The sequence below is a fragment of the Gorilla gorilla genome, chromosome 15 (genome assembly GCF_029281585.2).
Source record: "Gorilla gorilla gorilla isolate KB3781 chromosome 15, NHGRI_mGorGor1-v2.1_pri, whole genome shotgun sequence".
NCBI lineage: Eukaryota > Metazoa > Chordata > Mammalia > Primates > Hominidae > Gorilla > Gorilla gorilla.
Window position 1 is genome coordinate 18,877,669 of NC_073239.2, and position 16,844 is coordinate 18,894,512.

The 16,844-nt window shown below is 37.4% G+C and overlaps 1 protein-coding gene across 2 annotated transcripts in view; it reads right to left on the bottom strand.

Annotated features, from left to right (window-relative positions):
* TTC6 (tetratricopeptide repeat domain 6) overlaps positions 1–16,844 on the bottom strand; it is a 234,749-nt gene that overhangs the window by 76,728 nt on the left and 141,177 nt on the right. For both annotated transcript variants that reach the window (XM_055360775.2, XM_055360774.2), the window contains exons 13-15: positions 16,597–16,726; positions 15,211–15,383; positions 13,199–13,335 (exon numbers count right to left, since the gene is read on the bottom strand). In XM_055360775.2, coding sequence (XP_055216750.2) covers positions 13,199–13,335; positions 15,211–15,383; positions 16,597–16,726 — 440 coding nt within the window. The remainder of the gene's footprint in view (positions 1–13,198; positions 13,336–15,210; positions 15,384–16,596; positions 16,727–16,844) is intronic.

The following is a 16,844-nucleotide window of genomic DNA, read 5'->3' on the forward strand; positions in this document are numbered from 1 at the left end:
TGTTCTCACTTATAAGTAGGAGCTGGATATTGAGAACACATGGACACGAATAAGGAAACAATAGACATGGGGTCCTACTTGAGAGTGGAGAGAGGGAGGTTAAGGAATAAAAAACTATGTATTGGTTACTGTGCTTATCACCTTGGTGATGAAATTATTTGTAAACCAAACCCCTGTGACACAAATTTACCTGTATCATAAATGTGCATATGTACCTCTGAACCTAAAATAAAAGTTAAAAAAAGAAACAACCAACATATGCATATGTTGTGAGTTCCAGAAGGAAGAGAAAAAAGAAAGGAGCAGAAATAACACTTTTAAAATGGATGGTTGAAAACTTCCCAAATTTGATGAAAGAAATGAATGTATTAATCCAAGAAGTTCAAGGACTCCAATTAGGATGAACTCAAAGAGATTCACATAGAAACACATTATGATCAATCTGTCAACAACCAAAGACAAAGAAAATCTTGGGGGATGCTGTGGGAGAGAATATTGAAAGCACCAAGAGAGATGTGACTCATCATATACAAAGGATCTTCAATAAGACTAATCCAATTCTCACTAGAAATCACAGAGATCAGAAGGCAGTAGATAACATATTTAAAGTGCTTTAAAAAAAAAATCAAGCAAGAATTCTATACCTGGCAAACAAGCCTTCAAAAATGAAGGAGAAATCAAAGCATTTCCGAGTAAATGAAAACGGAAGAAGTCCATTGCTAGTAAACCTATTTTACAAAAAAGGCTGAAAGGAGTCCCTAAGGCTGACATGAAAGACACTAGATGGAAACTTGAAACCATACAACAAGGTAAAGAACACCAACAAAAGTAATGAATAGGTAAATTTAAAAGCCAATAGCACAGTACTTTTGGTTTCTAATTACTCTTTTTCTTCTATGTGACATAAAAGACAAATGCATAAAACAATAATAAGTCTATGTCACTGGGCATACAATGTATAAGGATGTAATTTGTGGCAGGGTGCAGTGGCTCATGTCTGTAATCCCAGCACTTCAGGATCACAAAGTGGGGGGATTGCTTGAGGCGAAGCGTTTGAAACTAACCTGGGTTACAAATTTTTTTTTTTATTTAAATTTTGTGCCTCTCTACAAAAAAAAAAAAAAAAAAAATTAGGTGTGGTGGTGTGCACCTATAGTCCTAGCTACCTGGGAGTCTGAGGTGGGAGGATCACTTGAGCCTAGGAGTTCAAGACTGTAGTAAGCTGTGATTGCACCACTATATTCCAGCCTGGGGCACAGAGTGAGATCCTGTCTCTAAAAAAAATTTTTTTAATGTTTATAAAGATGTAATTTGCAACAATAACAACATCAAGTTGGGGACAAACTTATACAGGCACAAAATTTTTATAGACTATTGAAACTAAGTTGATATTAATTCAAACTACATTATTATAAATTAACATCATCATTCAAAGGTAATCACAAAGACAATAACTAAAAATTATACAGTAAAAGAAATGAGAAGGAAATCAAAATGGTAGAAAAAAATCAATTAAAAAGTAAAGCAATTATGGAGAAATTGAAAAACAAAAAATATAAATATAAAAAATATAAATACAATATACAATATAATACACAAAATATACAAAATACAATATAAAATATACATATGAAAAACAAATAGCAAAATGGCAGAGTTAGCTCTCCTTAGCATTAATTGCATTAAATGTAAATAGGTTAAATTGTCTAATCTAAAGGAAGATATTGGGAAAATAATTTTTACAAACCATAATATAGCTACATGATATCTAGGAAAAAAACTCAATTCAGATCAAAGATACAAATCGGTTGAAAGTGAAAGGATGGGAAAAGGTATTCCACACAAATATTAGCCAAAAGAGAGTTGGGAGTAGCTTTGCTAATATCAGACAAAATAGATTTTAAGGCAATAATTATTACAAGGGACAAAGAAGACCATTACATATTGATGAAAGAGTCAATCAATCAGGAAGATATGACAATTATAAACACAGTCAAAAACAGAGCCCCAAAATATATGCAGCAAAGACTAACAGAATTGGAGGGAGAAATAAACAATTCTATAATAATAGTTGGAGACTTCAATACCTCACTTTCAATTATGAATAGAACAACTAGACAGAAGTTCAACAATGAAACAGAGGACTTGAACAATAGTATAAACTAACTAGACCTAACAAACATATATAGAACACTTCATCTAACAACAGCTGAGTACAAATTCTTCTCAAGCAAACTTGGAACATTCTTAGGACAGACCATATGTTAGGCCATAACACAAGTCCCAGTAAATTTTAAAGATGGATCATACAAAGTATATTTTCTAACTACAATGGATAAAACTAGAAAACAATAACAGAAGAAAATTTGGGAAATTCACAAGTACGTGGAAATTAAATGGCAGACAGGCCAAAGGGAAAATTACAAAGGAAATTAAAAAATACTTTGAGACAAATGAAAAGGTAATACAACATACCAAAACTTAGGAGATGCAACAAAGCAATGAGAAATGTATAGCTATAAATGCATACATTAAATAAGAAGAAAGATCTCAAGCCAGTAACCTTACTTTCTGCCTTAATAAGCCAAGAAAAATAAAAGAAAACTAAACCTAAAGCAAGCAGAAGGAAGGAAATAATAAAGATTAGAGCAAAGATAAATGAAATAGAGAATATGAAAACAATAGAATCAACAAAGCCAAATGTTGGTGTTTTTAAATATCAACAAAATTGACAATTCCTTAGCTAGACCGACTAAGAAGAAAAGATGACTCAAATTACAAAAATAAGAAATGAAAGTGTGAACATTGCTACTACCCTTGAAGAAATAAAAAGTAGTATTATGTAAAAGAATACTATGAACAATTGCATGCTAACAAATTGGAAGAACTTAGAAGAAATGACAAAATTCCTAGAAATACCCAAACTTCCAAAACCAACTCAAGAAGAAACAGAAAGCCTGAATAGACCATATCAAGTGAAGAAGTTGAATTAGTCATCAAAAAACATAGAAAAGCCAAGGACCAGAACATGTCAACAGTAAATTCTACCAAGTGTCTGAAAAATTAACACCAAGCGTTCTCAAAATCTCCCTACAAATAAAGAAGAAAATACTTCCTCACTCACTTTATTAAAGCAGCATTACCCTGTTATTAAAGCCAAAGACAGCACAAACACACACCAATGTCCCTTACCAATATAGATGCAAAAATCATCAATAAAATATGAGCAAATTGAATGCAACAGTATATTAAAAGAAAGATACAGGGCTGGGTGCGGTGGCTCACTTCTGTAATCCCAGCACTTTGGGAGGCTGAGGCAGGCGGATCATGAAGTCGGGAGATCAAGACCATCCTGGCTTACATGGTGAAACCCTGTCTCTACTAAAAATACAAAAAAAAAATTAGGCAGGTGTGGTGGTGGGCATCTGTAGTCCCAGCTACTTGGGAGGCTGAGGCAGGAGAATGGCGTGAACCCGGGAGGTGGAGCTTGCAGTGAGCCCAGATGGCACCACTGCACTCCAGCCTGCCTGGGCAACAGAGCCAGACTCCGTCTCAAAAAAAAAAAAAAAAAAAAAAAGAAAAAGAAAAGAAAAGAAAAAGAAAAAGAAAGATACACTATGATCAAGCGGGATTAATCCTAGTAACACAAGGTTGGTTCAACATGTGTAAATAAATCAATGTAATATACCACATAAATTGAATGAAAACAAAAGCAAAAATACACAAGTGGCATTACATCAAACTAAAAAGCTTCTGCACAGCAAAGGAAACAATTAAAGTGAAGAAGCAACCTTCAGAATGGGAGAAAACAACCCAATTAAAAAATGGGCAAAAGACCTGAGTACATATTTCTCAAAAGAAGACATATAAATGACCAACAGGTATATGAAAAAATGCTCAACATCATTAGGGAAATGAAAAATTAAAACCACAATGAGCTATCACTTCACACTATTACCAAAAGATGAAAGATAACAAATTTGGCGAGGATTTTGAGAAAAGGGAACTCTTGTACACTGTTGGTGGGATTTTAAGTTAATACAGCCATTATGAAAAACAGTATGGTGGTGCCTTAAAAACTAAAAATAGAGTCACCATATGGTCCAGCAATCCACTTCTGGGTATATATCCAAAGTATTTGAAATCAGTATGTCAAAGAGACATCTGTACTCCACATTTCTTACAGCATTATTTACAATAGCCAAGATAAGAAATCAAGCTAAGTGTCTATCAACAGATGAATAAGCAAAGAAAATGTGTTTTATATACACAATTAAATACTATTCAGCCTTTTCTTAAAAAAAGGGAAATCCCACCACTTACAACAATACGAATTAACTTGGAAGACATTATGTTAAGCAAAATAAGCCAGGCAGAGAAAAGTACCAAATGTTCTCGTTTATATGTGGAATCTAAAACAAATACATAGAGGCAGAGAGTAGAACAATACTGGTTATTAGAGGTTGGGTGTTATGAAAAATGGGGAATTGTTGGTCAAAGAGTACAATGTTTCAGTTAGACAGGAGGAAAAAATGGTAAGTATTTGAGGTGACGGATATGTTAATAAGCTCAATTCAATCATCACAGATTGTATACATGTATCATAACATCACTTTGTATCCCATAAATATGAAGTGAAGAAACTAGAGCCACATGCAATAGCACATAATACTCAGAGAAAGAAGCTAAACATAAAAGAATACTATCATATAATTCAATTTATATAAAGTTCAAAAAATAGGCAAAATTAAACTAAGAATGTTTACGAACACATACTTATTTGAGGCAACTATAAAGAACTATAAGGAAGTGATTAAAATAGACAGTGGTTGTCTTCCCCCAGGAAAGACAAAGGCATGAGGGAGTTTCTAGATTGTTGGAAATGACCTGATGATGGTTACATGGGTATTGACATTACGATAAGTCATTATGCATACATTTCCATTTTGTACACTTTTCTAGATATAAGCTTTATTTTACCTTAAAAATGATTTAGGGAGATCAGCCAAGATGGCTGCATAGGAGGAGTTCTGGTCTGCAGCTCCCAGCAAGACCGACATAAAAGGTGGGTGATTTCTGCATTTTCCACTGAGGTACCAGTTCATCTTATCGGGACTGGTTAGGCAGTGGGTGCAGCCAACAGAAGGCAAGCAGAAGGAGGGTGGGGTGTTGCCTCACCTGGGAAGTGCAACGAGCCAGGGACCTCCCTCCCCAACCAAGGGAAGCCATGAGGGACTATGCTACCCAGCCTAGATACTACACTTTTCCCATGGTTATTGCAATCTGCAGATCAGGAGATTCCCTGTGTGCCTACACCACCAGGACCCTGGGTTTCAAGCACAAAACTGGGTGGCTGTTTGGGCAGACACCGAGCTAGCTGCAGGAGTTCTTTTTAATACCCCAGTGGCACCTGGAACTCCAGTGAGACAGAACCATTTACTCCCCTGGAAAGGGGGCTGAAGCCAGGGAGCCAAGTGGTCTCACTCAGTGGGTCCCACTCCCACAGAGCCCAGCAAGCTAAGAACCACTGGCTTGAAATTCTCACTGCCAGGGCAACAGTCTGAAGTCGACCTGGGATGATCTAACTTGGTGCGGGGAGGGGCATCCATCATTACAGAGGCTTGAGTAGGTGGTTTTCCCCTGATAGTGCTAAGGAGGCCAGGGAGGTTTGGACTGGGGGGAATTCACCACAGTGCGGCAAAGCGGCTGTGGCCAGACTGCCTCTCTAGATTCCTCCTCACTGGGCAGGGTATCTCTGAAAGAAAGGCAGCAGTCCCAGTTAGGGGCTTATAGATAAAACTCCCATCTCCCTGGGACAGAGCACCTGAGGAAAGGGGCAGCTGTGGGTGCAGCTTCAGTGGACTTAAACTTTCCTGCCTGCCAGCTCTGAAGAGAGCAGCTGATCCTGACAAGGAAGATTCTAATAGCACAGCACTTGAGCTCTGCTAAGGGACAGACTGCCTCCTCAAGTGGGTCCCTGACCCCTGTGCCTCCTTTCTGGGAGAGACCTCCCAACAGGGGTCGACAGACACCTCATACAGGAGAGCTCTGGCTGGAATCAGGCCAGTGCCCCTCTGGGACAAAGCTTCCTGAGGAAGGAGCAGGAAGCAAACTTTGCTTTTCTGCAGCCTCCACTGGTGATACCCAGGCAAACAGGTTCTGAAGTGAACCTCCAGCAAACTGCAGCAGACCTACAGAACAGGGGCCTGACTCTTAGAAGAAAAGCTAACAAACAGAAAGCAACAACATTAACATCAACAAAAAGGACACCCACACAAAAACCCCATCCAAAGGTCATCAGCCTCAGAGATCAAAGATAGATAAATCCACAAACATGAGGAAGAACCAGTGCAAAAAAGCTAAAAATTCCAAAAACCAGAATGCCTCTTCTCCAAATGATTGCAACTCCTCTCCAGTGGGGGCACAAAACTGGATAGAGAATGAGATTGACGAACTGACAGAAGTTGGCTTCAGAAGGTGGGTAATAACAAGCTCCTCTGAGCTAAAGGAGCATATTCTAACCCAATGCAAGGAAGCTAAACACCTTGATAACAGGTTAACAGGAACTGCTAACTAGAATAACCAATTTCGAGAAGAAGATAAATGACCTGATGGAGCTGAAAAACACAGGACAAGAACTTCGTGAAGCATACACAAGTATCAATAGCCAAATCAATCAAGTAGAAAAAAGGATATCAGACATTGAAGATAAACTTACTGAAGTAAGGTGTGAAGACAAGATTAGAGAAGAAAGAATGAAAAGGAATGAACAAAGCCTCCAAGAAATATGGGACTATGTGAAAAGACCAAACCTACGATTGATTGGTATACCTGGAAGTAACAGGGAGAATGGAACCAAGTTGGAAAACACACTTCAGGATGTTATCCAGGAGAACCGCAATCTAGCGAAACAGGCCAACATTCAAATTCGGGAAACACAGAGAACACCACTAAGATACTCATCGAGAAGAGCAATCCCAAGACACATAATCGTCAAATTCTCCAAAGCTGAAACAAAGGAAAAAATGTTAAGGGCAGCTGAAGAGAAAGGTCAGGTTACCCACAAAGGGAAGCCCATCAGACTAACAGTGGATTTCTCTGCAGAAACCCTACAAGCCAGAAGAGAGTGGGGTGGCAATATTCAACATTCTTAAAGAAAAGAACTTTCTTTTTTTTCTTTTTTTCTTTTTTTTTTTTTTTTTTTTGAGATGGAGTCTGGCTCTTTCGCCCAGGCTGTAGTACAGTGGTGCGATCTCAGCTCATTGCAACCTCTGCCTCCCAGGTACAAGCGATTCTCCTGCCTCAGCCTCCTGAGTACCTGGGACTATAGGCATATGCCACCACGCCTGACTAATTTTTAGTACAGACAGAGTTTCACCATGTTAGCCAGGATGGTCTCAATCTCCTGATCTCATGATCTGCCCACCTTGGCCTCCCAAAGTGCTGGGATTACAGGCGTGAGCCACCACACCCAGCAGAAAAGAATTTTCAACCCAGAATTTCATATCCAGCCAAACTAAGCTTCATAAGTGAAGGAGAAATAGAATCCTTTCCAGACAAGCAAATGATGATGGATTTTGTCACCACCAGGCCTGCCTTACAAGAGCTCCTGAAGGAAGCACTAAACATGGAAAGGAAAAACCGGTACCAGCCACTGCAAAAACACACCAAAATATAAAGACCAATGACACTATGAAGAAGCTGCACCAACTAATGTATAGAAGCTGCACCAACTAATGTATAAAATAACCAGCTAGCATCATGATGACAGGATAAAATTCACACAACACAATATTAACCTTAAATGTAAATGGACTAAATGCCCAAATTAAAAGATACAGACATGCAAATTGGATAAAGAGTCAAGACCCATCGGTGTGCTACATTCAGGAGACCCATCTCTCTTGCAAAGATACACATAGGCTCAAAATAAAGGGATGGAGGAAGAACTACCAAGCAAATGGAAAGCAAAAAAAAGCAGGGGTTACAATCTTAGTCTCTAATAAAACAGACTTTAAATAAACAAAGATCAGAAAAGACAAAGAAGGCCATTACATAATGGTAAAGGGATCACTTCAACAAGAAGAGCTAACTATCCTAAATATATATGCACCCAATACAATACAGGAGCACCCAGATTCATAAAGCAAGTTCTTAGAGACCTACAAAGTGACTTAGACTCCCACACAATAATAATGGGAGACTTTATCATTCCATTGTCAATATTGGACACATCAACAAGACAAAAAATTGACAAGGATATTCAGGACTTGAACTCAGCTCTGGGCCAAGTGGACCTAAGAGACACCTACAGAACTCTCCATCCCAAATCAACAGAATATACATTCTTCTCAGCACCACATAGCACTTATTCTAAAATGGACCACATAATTGGAAGTAAAACACTCCTCAGCAAATGCAAAAGAATGGAAATCACAACAAACAGTCTCTCAGGCCACAGTGCAATCAAATTAGAACTCAGGATTAAGAAACTCAGTTAAAACCGCATAATTACATGGAAACTGAACAACCAGCTCCTGAATGACTACTGGGTAAATAATGAAATTAAGACAGAAATAAATAAGTTATTTGAAAGCAATGAGAACAAAGACGCAACATACCAGAATCTCTGAGACACAGCTAAAGCAGTGTTAAGAGGGAAATTTATAGCACTAAATGCCCACAAGAGAAAGCAGGAACAATCTAAAATCGACACCCTAATATCACAATTAAAAGAACTCGAGAAGCAAGAGCAAACAAATTCAAAAGCTAGCAGAAGACAAGAAATAAATAAGATCAGAGCAGAACTGAAGGAGGTAGAGACATGAAAAACCCTTCAAATAATCAATGAATCCAGGAGTTGGTTTTTTTTTTTTTTAAGATTAACAAACAGATGGATCTCTAGCTAGATTAATAAAGAAGAAGGCCAGGCGCAGTGGCTCATGCCTGTAATCCCAGCATTTTGGAAGGCCAAGGTGGGCGGATCACGAGGTCAGGAGATCGAGATCATCCTGACTAACACGGTGAAACCCCATCTCTAATAAAAATACAAAAAATAAAAATAAAAAATTAGCCGGGCATGGTGGCAGACACCTGTAGTCCCAGCTACTCAGGAGGCTGAGGCAGGAGAATGGCATGAACCTGGGAGGCGGAGCTTGCAGTGAACCAAGATCGAGCCACTGCACTCCAGCCTGGGTGACAGAGCAAGATTCCGTCTCAAGAAAAAGTAATTAATTAATTAATTAATTAAATAAAATGAAGAAAAGAGAGAAGAATCAAATAGGCACAATAAAAAATGATAAAGGGGATATGACCACTGATCCCACAGAAATACAAACTACCATCAGAGAACACTACAAACACCTCCACACAAATAAACTAGAAAATCTAGAAGAAATGGATAAATTCCTGGACACATACCCCCTCCCAAGACTAAACCAGGAAGAAGTCGAATCCCTGAATAGACCAATAACAAGTTCTGAAATTCAGGCAGTAATTAATAGCCTGCCAACCAAAAAAAGTCAAGGACCAGGCAGATTCACAGACGAATTCTACCAGAGGTACAAAGAGAAGCTAGTACCATTCCTTCTGAAACTGTTCCAAACAATAGAAAAAGAGGGACACCTCTGTAACTCATTTTATGAGGACAGTATCATGCTGATACCAAAACCTGGTAGAGACACAACAACAAAAAAGAAAATTTCAGGCCAATATTGCTGATGAACATCGACGTGAAAATCCTCAATAAAATACTGGCAAACCAAATCCAACAGCACATCAGAAAGTTTATCCACCATGACTGAGTCGGCTTTATCCCTGGGATGCAAGGCTGGTTCAACACACACAAACAAATAAATGTAATCCATCACATCAATAGAACCAATAACAAAAATCACATGATTATCTCAATAGATGCAGAAAAAGCCTTCAATAAAATTCAACACCCTTTCATGCTAGAAACTCTCAATAAACTAGGTATTGATGGAATGTATCTCAAAATAATAAGAGCTATTTATGACAAACCCATAATATATATCACACAGAATGGCCAAATGCTGAAAGCATTCCCTTTGAAAACTGGCACAAGACAAGGATGCCTCTCTCACCACTCCTATTCAACATAGTATTGGAAGTTCTGGCCAGTGAAATCAGGCAAGAGAAAGAAATAAAGCATATTCAAATAGGAAGAGAAGAAGTCAAATTATCTCTGTTTGCAGATGACATGATTGTATATTTAGAAAACCCCATCATCTCAGCCCCAAATCTCCTTAAGCTGATAAGCAACTTCAGCAGTCTTAGGATACAAAATCAATGTGCAAAAATCACAAGCATTCCTATACACCAATAATAGACGAACAGAGAGCCAAATCATGAGTGAACTCCCATTCACAATTGCTACAAAGAGAATAAAATATCTAAGAATACAACTTACAAGGGACATGAAGGACCTCTTCAAGGAGTACAAACCACTGCTCAAGGAAATAAGAGAGGAGACAAACAAATGGCAAAACATTCCATGCTCACGGATAGGAAGAATCATTATCGTGAAAATGGCCATACTGCCCAAAGTAATTTGTAGATTCAATGTTATTCCCATCAAGCTACCACTGACTTTCTTCACAGAATTAGAAACAACTATTTTAAAGTTCATATGGAACCACAAAAGAGCCCATATAGCCAAGACAATCCTAAGCAAAAAGAACAAAGCTGGAAGCATCACACTACCTGACTTCAAACTATACTACAAGGCTACAGTAACCAAAACAGCATGGTTCTGGTATCAAAACAGATATACAGACCAATGGAACAGAACAGAGGCCTCAGAAATAACACCACACATATATACATAAAAAGCAACAGGGAAAGGATTCCCTATTTAATAAATGGTGCTGGGGAAACTGGCTAGCCATATGCAGAAAACAGAAACTGGACCCCTTCCTTACACCTTATACAAAAATTAACTCAAGATGGAATAAATATTTAAACATAAAACCTAAAACCATAAAAACCCTAGAAGAAAACTTAGGCAATGCCATTCAGCACATAGGCATGGGCAAAGACTTCATGTCTAAAACACCAAAAGCAATGGCAACAAAAGCCAAAATAGATAAATGGGATCTAATTAAACTGAAGAGCTTCTGTGCAGCAAATGAAACTATCATCAGAATGAACAGGCAACCTGCAGAATGGAAGAAAATTTTTGCAATCTATTCATCTGACAAAGGTCTAATATCCAGAATCTACAAGGAACTTAAACCAATTTACAAGAAAAAAAAACATCAAAAAGTGGGCAAAGAATGTGAACATACACTTCTCAAAAGAAGACATTTATGAAGCCAACAAACATATGAAAAAAAGATCATCAATGCAAATCAAAACCACAATGAAATATCATCTCATGCCAGTTAGAATGCTGATAAAAAGTCAGGTAACAACAGATGCTGGAGAGGGTATGGAGAAGTAGGAACGCTTTTACACCATTGGTGGGAGTGTAAATTAGTTCAACCATTGTGGAAGATAGTGTGGCAATTCCTCAAGGATCTAGAACCAGAAATACAATTTGATACAGCAATCCCATTACAGGGTATATACCCAAAGGATTATAAATCATTCTACTATAATGACACACGCACACATATGTTTACTGCAGCAATATTTACAATAGCAAAGACTTGGAACCAACCCAAATGCCCATCAATTATAGACTTACAAAGAAAATGTGGCACATATACACCATGGAATACTATGCAGCCATAAAAAAGAAGGAGTCCAGGCCGGGCATGGTGGCTCATGCCTGTAATCCCAGCACTTTGAGAGACCAAGGTGGGTGGATCACCTAAGGTCAGAAGTTCGAGACCAGCCTGGCCAACATGGTAAAACCCTGTCTCTACTAAAAATACAACAATTAGCCAGGTGTGGTGGCAGATGCCTGTAATCCCAACTACTCGGGAGGCTGAGGCAGGAAAATCACTTGAACCCAGCAGGCAGAGGTTGCAGTGAGCCGAGACTGTGTCATCACACTCCAGTCTGGGTGACAAGAGCGAAATTCTGTCTCAAAAAAAAAAAAAGAAAGAAAGAAAAAGATAAGAATGAGTTCATGTCCTTTGCACATAGATGAAGCTGGAAACCATCATTCTCAGCAAATTAATACAGGAACAGAAAACCAAACACCGGATGTTCTCACTTATAAGTGGGAATTGAACTATGAGAACACATGGACACAGGGAGGGGAATATCATACACCAGGGCCTGTCGGGGGTCAGGGGCAAGGGGAGGGAGAGCATCAGGACAAATTCCTAATGCATGCAGGCCTTAAAACCTAGATGACAGGTTGATGGGTACAGCAAACCACCATGGCACATGTGTATCTAACAAACCTGCACGTTCTGCACATGTATCCCAGAACTTAAACTAAAATAAAATAATATTTTAAAAAATGATTTAAAATTAAAAACTGCAAGTGAAAAGATCAGTAGACATGATTATATACATATTTTAAACCACTTCAAAACAAAATTTAGATTAAAAGAAAAGCAACAAAATGAAAACTATGCTATGTACAAATGAAAACTGTACAATGCACGAAGTTTAATATACAATACAATAAGATAGTACATCCCTTGAAGCCAGGAGTTCAAAAACAACCTAGGCAACAAAGCGAGATCCCATTTCCACAAAAAAAAAAAAAAATTGAAAAATTAACTGGCTGTGGAAGCACAGCCTTGTAGTCTTAGCTACTTGTGAGGAGGAGGTGGGAGGATCGCATGAGCCCAGGAGGTTGAGGCTGCAGTGAGCCATGACTGCGTCACTGCACCGTAGACAGGGTGATAGTGTGAGACTCCGTCTCTATAAATAAGTAAACAAAAGATAACTGCAAGAAACTGTATGAATAGTTTTCTGTGCTCAAAGTACAAAGGATATGAAGAAGAGATGCAAGGTGGTAGGCAATGCTTTAGAAATTGATAATGTAACTAGTATTTAGGAAATGCAAATGAAACAATTTTAAATTGTCATTTACGCCCGTTAAATTACCCACACCATTAGGGTGTAGGCAAGGATTTTTCATTTACTGGTGGCACTGAAAATTGACTCATTGTTTTTAAAGAGCTGTCTGATGTATTTCAAGCAATTTTCTGTTCTGAAAATGTATTTCAAATAATAGTAATAATTTTAAAACGACATCTAAAATCATTCTTACCTTGCTTGAGAATTTTGGTGATCTATATTTAACAAGGCTGTAAAATCCTCTATGGCTGCAAACCAGTTTTCATTTTCATAATAAAACAGCCCACATTTCAATAATGCATCTGTTCTTTTGGGATCATAAAAAATACACTATAGGGACAGGAGGAGGTACATAAACATCACAAAATGAAAAAAATGAAGTATATAATCACATAAGTGATCTAAAACTATGTTTTTAACTTCGGGTTAATAAAAGCAAACCATCTGAAGATGTCAAAATTTTCAGAGTTGTAGCTAAAGAATATATGTTTAGGAGATTTTTTCCATCATCAAATTCTAGAGAGGGAGTATTTTTTAAGAGAAAAAAAACCGGCATATACAGGAAGCCCAGGCTTCTGCCCACTGAAAATTTGCTGATAAAAATTCATAAGTGAATTGTTCAACTAGAGTGGAGTTCATTGGATCTATCTCAGCATTTTATCCTAAAGATGTAACATATGAGACTACATCAAGGCTGATTCAATCACATAAAATATATATTAATCTAGCCATTAAAATGGGGAAGACAATCGAATTATTATTGGCATGGCTCATTCATTTTACATTGACATACAAAGTAATAGAGGAAACAGACTAAATCATATATCAATTATAAAGCTCTTCACCTATTGTTAGTAGAAAAGAACTGAAACACAAAGGAGGTGACCGAATATTTTTAAAATAAAAAAAAAATCCTAAAGATTTCAAAATTTGACCTCAATGTACTGCATTACTCTATTTCTAAACTATTGGTGCAGGATAGGGGAAACGAAGAGAATAGATAATCTAACAATTTCAGCATCTTCAAAAGAGCTTTTTGGTCATTTCTAGACCAGAAGTTAACAAAATATATAATATTCTCCTCAAGCAGAAAAATGTCAAGTGGATGTCATGGATTCATAAATAGGGCATTTGGGAAAACGGAAACTTAAATTATTTAAATAATTTATATAATTGCTTCTAAATTCTTAATTGCAGTAAGGAATAACAATTTGGAGTTTAAAGTCAGGAGATTAGAGTTAGAATTGTACTGCAATCAGGGGAATATTTTGCCTTGACTACGGTTCAGTTAAAACTTCATTTCCTGGCCAGGCGCGGTGGCTCACGCCTGTCACCCCACCACTTTGGGAGGCCAAGGTGGGCGGATCACTAGGTCAGGAGATCGAGACCATACTGGCTAACACAGTGAAACCCCATCTCTACTAAAAATACAAAAAAAATTAACCGGGCGTAGTGGCGGGCGCCTGTAGCCCCAACTGCTTGGGAGGCTGAGGCAGGAGAATGGCGTGAACCCCGGAGGCTGAGCTTGCAGTAAGCCGAGATCGCACCACTGCACTTCAGCCTGGGCAACAGAGCAAGAATCTGCCTCAAAAAAAAAAAAAAAAAAAGTTCATTTCCTCAATTCTCTGGTATCTCCTAAACATAAGTTACTCTCCCACCATCCTTATTTCCTTCATAGTACTTACCATAATTTGTAACAATGCCTTAATATCATAATTTATAATAGTAAATAAATAGTTTCAAGCAAGCGAATGAATGAATGAACGTATGAACGAACCAGTAAGCACAGCTTCTTTGAGAGCAGATAGGTTCCCTGCAGAAAAGAATCAGCTATTCAAGAGTTAAAAAGTAGAAAATATTTTTCTTTAATGTTTAAAGGTAAGAAGCAATTTTCAAAGGCTTCTTTAACCACTGTAGCATGGCTCCAGAGGAGGCAGCTGGAAAAGCTGGGCCCCCTACACGTTATCTCAATGCCTCCACACTCAATTCTGATGTAAATTCATTCATTCACCATTTAAGAAATAATAATTAACATAGTGTTAATATTAATTCCAGTAATGAAAACTCTAGCTCCCAACCTGTAATAAATCAATTTTGATTATATAATATATACAAAAAGACCTTCAAAAACTTGCTGTACTATTTGCATGAGGATATCGCAATCTAAACTATATAAATGGTAGAATTATATGTGATAAAGCTTACTTTCGAAAAGTCATCAATGGCCAGTACTTTGTTTGTTATTTCATACATCTCACCCCTCCTGAAATAGATATCAGCATCTGTGGGCCTGCATTTAATTGCCTGGGTATAGTTTAGAATTGCCAAAGTTATGTCTTTTTTTCCCCTGTAAATTTCTGCCTTTGACAAATATGCCTCTAAAGAAAATTAAAAAGATAAAATTTGGAGTTATAATCCTTTCATTCCTATGAAAATTTTAAGAGTAATCCCTCTCCCTCCACAAATGTAGTCAAAATAATTTTTCTCTATTACACTTTCTTATTAGTTTATCTTATTTTATTCTATTTTATTTTATTTTTTTAGGCAGGATCTCCTTCTGTCACCAAGGCTGGAGTGCAGTGGCACAATCATGGCTCACTGCAGCCTCGACCTCCAGGGCTCAAGCAATCCTCCCACATCAGCCTCCTAAATAGCTGGGACTACAGATGCATGCCACCACACCCAGCTAATTTTTGTATTTTTTTTTATAGACACAGGGGTTCACCATGTTGCCCAGGCTGGTCTCAAACTCCTGGGCTCATGTCATCCGCCCACCTCAGCCTCCCAAAGTGCTGGGATTACAGGCGTAAGCCACTGTGCCTGGGCCCATTTCATTTAATTTTGATTTCGACAATGCCAAATTTGTTCTCAAAGGCTGGATAAATGCTCATTTATGGTTAAAGGTACTTTCAATTTGAAATAACAAAAATTACCTTTTACCTTTCCATATGTCTAAAATGTTTTTTCATAATCCTTTAATCATCATAGTAAAAAGTTAGGTTGTGATGACACAAAATTTAATGGACTTTTAGCAGAGATCAACACAGGTCAAAAATCATTTTTTAAGCTCATGTTTTATTTTATGGGTATGTTGTAGGTGCTGGGGATACAAAGGTGAATATCACATTTTCACATTCCTAGAAAGTTCCATGTCTAGTGCTTCAAGTTGGTTGGAGGATAGTACATAAGAGCAAAGATATAGATTTCATACAACCAAGTAATCCTAGGCGCCCAGTAACTCTAACTCAGAGAGATGTGATCAAATCACACAAATCAAAGAGTGATTTGTAAATTACTTCTATAACTAACTATTTTAAATTCATATTCTTTCGTTGTGAGATGAGCAGTAAGGAACCAACTTACTGCAATATATATCAAGGACAATAACCTTTCAAACCATGGTAAGTATTTTAAAAACACTATAGGATTGTATGAGCCCCGGATTTACAATAACAAAAGTAAAAAAATTTAATTGAGGAAAGCCATTTTCGGGACATATATCTACTGATTTATGTATCCTTATAGTACCAATAAATGACAAAGGCTGAGGTCAAAATGTAGGTAATATAACTGTCTCTACAGACAACCCACCTGTATTATTTTTATTATATTTATGTATATAATTCAAGTCATCCAAAGCTTCATTAGTTTTGTCTTGGAAAAGATAAATTAAATGTCGGTGCCAATAGGCATTGAGAAACAATGGTTCCAAGAGCATTACCTAGAAAATATATGTAAAAATTCAGTTAAAGTTGATTTGTTAAAGGAGGATATCCTATCAAATAAATTTTTAAAACACGGTTCACCCCAGTGGCTTTGTATGCACGTAACATAAAATA